The sequence below is a fragment of the Meleagris gallopavo genome, chromosome 13, assembly GCF_000146605.3.
Source record: "Meleagris gallopavo isolate NT-WF06-2002-E0010 breed Aviagen turkey brand Nicholas breeding stock chromosome 13, Turkey_5.1, whole genome shotgun sequence".
NCBI classification, from domain to species: domain Eukaryota; kingdom Metazoa; phylum Chordata; class Aves; order Galliformes; family Phasianidae; genus Meleagris; species Meleagris gallopavo.
Genome location: NC_015023.2, coordinates 17,648,673 through 17,654,807, shown reverse-complemented (window position 1 = coordinate 17,654,807; position 6,135 = coordinate 17,648,673). Strand labels below are relative to the sequence as shown.

The following is a 6,135-nucleotide window of genomic DNA, read 5'->3' as shown; positions in this document are numbered from 1 at the left end:
CCCGCCTGCGCCGTCCGATCCACGCACTGCGCCTGCGCGCGATGCTCCAGCACGCATGCGCAACATTGATGCCCGTCCCCTCGCATGGGACCTACGTAAGACGGCAGGGCACGCAGGCGCGGTACCCGCAGTGTAGAACCTATTTCGCCGCCCCCGCACTGTCGTTGCGTGAAATATGTCTCGAGGAGGGAGCGTGGGGATGCGCGTTTTCCCACGGTCCTCGCACAGGGTCACGGCGGGACAGAACCCGGAGGTGGGGGCTGCACATCGGGACACGGGGGCGGCTCGAGGGCCGTGAGTAGTTGGGGTGGGCTTGGGAACGGTTGGTGGGGGGTTTTCCCACGATGCCAGTGGGACACAGCCTGAGATGGGGTGGTGAGCATTGCCGGGGTACCCCCGTTTCTGCAGTACCTCCAGAGGGATTGCAGCGGTGTGATGAGGGGTCCGGCAGATAGCCGACCACGGAGTCACTTGAGGTATCCCTTATGTCCCCGAGCACCCTCCTGCGCAACCCTGTGCCCGACTCCATCTGGCGCAGGAACAGCCCCGGGAGGGCAGCCCAGAATGGTTTATTGGCAGGGGGTCATTATGTACAGTATGACTGCGGCACCCGAGGGGCCGTGACATCAGCATGGGGCCGTGACACCAACACGGGGCAATAAGGCGTCCCCGTCCCTGCAGCGCTTGGCACAGAAATGGGACCGAGAGGATGGGGGACAAAGAATGCCCAGAGAGACCCCCTCCCTCTCCCCGGGGCCGTGCCAGCGCCCTGTCAGCAGCGGAGACAGGAGGGCGTCACAGGGATGTGGGCTGAGAGCCGCGGAGCTCCGCATCCCCTGGTCCATAATGTCCGTAAGGTATATAAATATAGAGGCTGTATGTATACATCCTATGTATATATGTACATCTGGGTAGGTTGGGTGCCGGGCCCTCACTCGTGCCAGGAGCTGCAGCGCAGGGAGCGCGGGGCAGCGGGGCGGCGCGGGGCGGCGTTGAGGACGGCCACACTGCGGCGACTGGAGCAGATAACGTCGGCCACGAAGCCGGTGCAGTCACTGCAGACGTCGCGGAGCACGGAGCCCTGAGCGTAGATGTGGGGGAACTCCTCCTCCACCCGACGCCAGCCTGGACCTGGCAGCGAGCTGTGGGTGCAGTGCGTGCCATCAGCCCTGGCGCGGGGAGGAGGAGGAGGAGGGTGGGAGGAAGGCATTTGAGGACGCGGGACCCTTGTAGGGTGCTGGACTCACTGGAAGGTTTCCCTCTTGCGCAGTGGCAGAGCTTTGGCCAGCAGTGAGCCCGGGAGGCTCTCGAAGCCCAGTGCGTAGACAGGGATGTGAGCCAGCTTCTTGGAAGGCATCTTCATCTGTCAGGGCGGAGGGCATCAGGGGCAGCACCCGGGGGTGTCCCCTTCAGCCCAGGTCTGTGTGGGATCAGCACAGCCCAGATGGTCAGATAGGGACTGGGATTGGGATTGGTGACAGTGACCTGAGCAGGTCCCTTACCTTCAGGCTGCAGGAGGAGCAGACAGACCTGGGGGTACGGGGAGAAGCAGGTGAGCAGGGCCACCACCTAGGCACCCTCCCACTAGCCCCAGCACTGTGGCATGGCACAGTGCAGCACAGCACAGCATGACACACCATGGCGTGGCACGGCAAAGTGCTCACCGCTTGCAGAAGAGGCAGGCTGCAGGCCAGGAGAAGAGGGGAAATTTGGCGCGGCAGCAGCAGCAGACCTGTGGGCACAGGCAGGGTGAGCACCAGGTGCATGTGGCTGGGGGCAGCTCAGCCCCTCCAGTCCCAGTCCGCACCTTGCCCTTCTTCAGGCTGTTGTAGATCTCCTTGCTCTGTAGGAACTTCTCCATCTCGGCCTTGACCAGCACCCTACGCACGTTGATCATCTCCTCCACCGTGAGGGCCAGGCTCTCCACGGGGTGGCTGAACTCCTGAGGGAGACAGGAGCCATCACTCCCACATGTGGCATGACCCAACCCCGTAAATCCTGCACTGTGAACCCCCACTCCGGACCATGCCCGCAGCTCCAGTCTCGCACTCACCAGCCAGAGGTGCTTGGAGCTGCTGCTGGGCGCAGTGCTGGAGCCATCCTCTGGCCTCTCCTCCACGGAGCCCAGGGCAGCGCGGGGCGCAGAGCCGTACGGCACTGAATGGTAGCTGGCGGGGACAGAGCCTGCATGGTGGGACACCAGGAGGACACAGTGAGGACACGCTGCCACACACAGCTCCTCCAGCAAGTGTTGGCTGGATGGCATGGCAAAGTGACCCTTGGTGACATGGGGACAGGGATGTCAGAGGGCGTGCGGGACATGGAGTGGGCTGTGCTGAGGGCAGGGACACTGACTGTATGTGAGATGGGGATCCCAACACAGGACTGGGCTTGGGGCAGCACAGGAGTACCTGATCGGGGCCGGGGCTCGGGATCCAGCGACTCCAGCACCTTGGGTGCTGCGTGGCCACCACCAAGCTCACTCTGGAACTGGGCTAGGTCCTGCTCTGAGAAGGAGCGGTCCCGCTTCATAGGCAGCCCTGAGACAGACTCTGTGCTTGGTGAGTCCTCCTCCTGCAAGGCCACAGGGACAGCATCACCCAGTGACCCCCGCACCCCTATCCTGTGCCCCCTGGCATCCCCACGCAGCCCCTTTCTCACCTCGGAAATGCTCATCTCCTCCATCTCTGCCAGTGTGGGTGCCTTGAGCAGGACGCGGGGCCGTGGCCGTGCTGGCACTGTGCTGGCCTCAGGCATAGAGAGATCGATGCAGGAGCTGGAGGTGAGGTGGCTGGAGCAGGCGTGCGGGATGCAGGGCAGCGAGCTGTACCCTGGGAAAGGGATGGGGTTTGGCACTGGGTCCTGCCACAACACCCATGTTGCAGAGGAGGTGATGCCAGTACCTTTCTGACCCCGGTATGATGTCTCCACAGGCCGGAGCTTCCTCTCCTGCTTGATCTCTTCCAAGATCTTCTCATGCAGTGTCCTCTGCTTCTGGGGCAGCGGCCGTAGCCTCCGCTCTGACGCCTGCAGGACACAGAGCCGGGATGCTGCAGCTCAGGGCTCACAGTGAGCCCAGCCCAGGGGCTGCGGCCATGGGGACCCTGCAGGGTCAGCACCCACCTGTTTGAGTGGGGGCCGGGAGCGGATGAAGTCCAGGATGAGCTCGTGGGCATCCTTCTTCACTCGTGGTGGGATGTCCCCGTCCACCTGGTAGAGAACAGTGTCAGCACCAGTGCTGGTTGACGGCAGCACATCCCAGTGTGGGGAGACCTGTCTGTGCTCACCATGACCTTGCGCAGCTTGTAGTTGCGCGCGCGGATGTCCTGCATGAGCATCTCGAAGGGGGTCAGTTGGTATTCAGTGGGCAGTGGGTTGAACTGCTTCTCCTGCACCTTCTTCAGCTTGACGCCGTGCCGCAGCTCCCGCATCAGCTGCACCCACAGCCGGGCCTGCCGGGGGTGTGGGGTCAGCATCAGACCTCCCACAGCCCCATCCCCCTGCATGGCCGTGCCGTGCTGCCGTACCCAGTCTGTGTTGCGCAGGCTGCCCAGCTCTGCTGCCGGCCTCTCCTCTGCCTCCTCATCCTCCTTCAGCTTCTGCAGCATCTGCGATGGCATGGGGACACGGTTATCCCACTGCGGTCATTGCAGCATTTTAGGATCCCAAGAATCTCCCCACACGGGCAAGCTTCTCACCTCCTTGGCGTCGCGGATCTTGGCCAGGAAGGCTTTGAGCTCCACAGTTTCAGCAAAGAGCGCCCGGCACACAGCCTGGTAATGAGCCTGGGCTTCATTGGGATCAGCAAGGCGTGCAGCGCAGCACCGCATGGCCTGCCCGAAGGTGCGCACAGCTCGCAGTGGCCCCTCGCCACTCTCCTCCTCCTCCTCCTGCCCCCCATAGCCCTCGTCAGCCGTGCCACAGCCGCTGTCCTCTGAGTCACTGTTGGTCATCAGGTCGATGAGCTGCTCCAGCTGTGGGCTCAGCTCCCGCTCCTCGTTCTCATCCAGCCCCCAGTCCAGCGCCCGGTAGATGGCAAAACCCAAGGACTGCACCATCTGCAAGGAAACAGCACTGCTGTGCCACCAAAAGCCCTGGCACTGCCCGTGCCACACCTGCATGCAGACCCCCATCCGTTGAGTCTGGGCCTCACCACCCAGAGCACACCAGGACCCCATTGCCTCAGGGCAAGGGGAGCAGGAGGAGATGCATAAGGGAACACATAGCCATGCCGTGGTGCCATGACACTGCCTGCCCAGGGACCCCCGTGATGTGCAGCCAGCAGACATCCAGCTCAGACCCAGCACATACCTGTGCTTCAGCAGCAGGTGTCAGCAGCGGAGGCAGCTCTGGGGGAGAGAAAGGTACAGTCACTGATGCCCCAAGGCTGGGGGCCAGTCTTACCTCACTTTGTGCGCCCCACTTTGGGACTGCTGCACCTGAGCCAGGACTCCCACCCCCAGCCAGTCTCATCCTGAGCTGTCACAGCCCAGTGTTGTTTGCAGGGACCAACAGCACAGCCCTGCGTGTGGTGCACTGATGGGCAGCACTCAGCTGACAGTGCTACTGATGCTCCTTTGCAGAGGTGGCACACCTGGAGCACTGTGCACACACACAAGCATCATGTACACATAACCACCATGCACACACACAGGCACCACACCAATACATACAAGCACCAAGCACACACACACACAAGCACTGCACACACATACAAGCTCAGGCCAAAGGCTCTCAGGCAGCTCAGCCTCTTCTGGGGGAGCACTGCAGCCAGAGGATGAGGAGCAACTGTGTCTTTTGCATGGGACCCAAGGGAAGTGACCGGGTGCCCCTTGCTCCACTTTGCCCAGCAGCAGCTGCAGAGCAGAGCACTGCCCTGGGCCCAGGAGAGCGCAGGCCATTACCCCACATCCATCATCCCTGCATCCATTACACGCTATGCCCATCACCTCACCATTTAGCTAATCAATGCAGCAGCCCATGGCAGGGACAGCTGAGGCTGTGTGCTGACTGCAGTCAGGAGCCCAACCTGGGACCCACTGAGCAGGATGAGGCTGGGCAGAACAGGACTGCGGCCCAACTGACTACAGGAGCCTGTGACCCTGCAGCCATGTCAGTCCCTGAGCCCTGCAGGCAGCCCAGGGGAATGGCATCGGCATCACACTCCGTATGGTGGTGGAGCAGCCAGCAGATCCGGCTGGGAGGAGGAAGCAGAAAAGCTTTCCCTGGATGCAAACCAGGGACAGAGGAGCACCCATGGCTGCAACAGGACAGGATGCACCGGGAACAGCAGTGCCTGCAGCCGTGGTGCCAAATGAGGCCATGGTGCTGGTGGCTGTGCAGCACTCACCTGCTGGCTGCTCCCTTCGGGGTGGGAGATGCTGTGGGATGGGGACATGGAGTACACCCCCTGTGGGTTCACCCTGTGCCCTGCGCCACTGCAGAGCTATGTGCTGGTGCTGGTACTCATGGGACCCATGCTATATCCATGGCTGTGCTGGGAGCTACCCACAGCCCCCAAGCGCTGCAGCAGCAAAGAGCCTGGATACATCCCCATGCCCTGCTCCCAGGAGCATCCCTGCAGCCAGCAGCAAGGACACACAGCCACGCCGCAGCACCCTGCTCACTGCCAGCCGTGGGGACACGCAGCAGTGCTGCAGCATCGCCGGGCAGTTGGAGACACCGCAGCGTCCTTGCTCGGCCTGAGCACCCCGAGCCATTTTGGGGCACGCAGGAGCCGGCGGGCACCGGTCGGGGCTGTCCCCACGCGGGGCGAGGCGTGGGCTGAGCTCTGTCATTAGGCTCAGGCTGCTCATTGCTGCTGGCACCCGGCCGTGCCTAATTACAGACCATAAACACAGCGGGCTCTGCCCGACAGCACCGCCCGGCCGCACGGAAGGCACGGCCGAGAGTGCAAAGGTCGAGGTCGGGGTCGGGGCTGTCCCGCGATGCCCCCTGAGAGAGGGGGGTGTGGGGTCTGTGCCCGTGGGTGCGGGTGCGCTCCGCGGTCTCTGCGTGCCGCGGTGTCCCCGCGCGTCCGTCCGTCCGTCCCCGCCTGTCCTGCGTGGCTCCGCCGCCCCCAGCCCCACGCACACCTCCGCCCGGCTCCATCCCCGCGGTCCCGCAGTGCCACCA

General features: G+C 63.3%; 1 protein-coding gene across 1 annotated transcript; it reads right to left on the bottom strand.

Moving 5' to 3' along the window:
* Nucleotides 1-529: 529 nt before the first annotated feature.
* SPIRE2 (spire type actin nucleation factor 2) lies at nucleotides 530-6,065 on the bottom strand. The gene is made up of 14 exons (XM_010718170.3): nucleotides 4,312-6,065; nucleotides 3,699-4,058; nucleotides 3,528-3,608; nucleotides 3,288-3,452; nucleotides 3,124-3,210; nucleotides 2,904-3,027; nucleotides 2,662-2,831; nucleotides 2,412-2,574; nucleotides 2,054-2,184; nucleotides 1,808-1,942; nucleotides 1,665-1,732; nucleotides 1,503-1,530; nucleotides 1,248-1,363; nucleotides 530-1,142 (listed from the first exon to the last, which is right to left on the bottom strand). The coding sequence occupies exons 1-14, from the start codon at nucleotides 4,471-4,473 to the stop codon at nucleotides 932-934; spliced, it is 2,001 nt and encodes a 666-aa protein (XP_010716472.1). The 5' UTR covers nucleotides 4,474-6,065; the 3' UTR covers nucleotides 530-931.
* Between the last annotated feature and the right edge of the window lie 70 nt (nucleotides 6,066-6,135).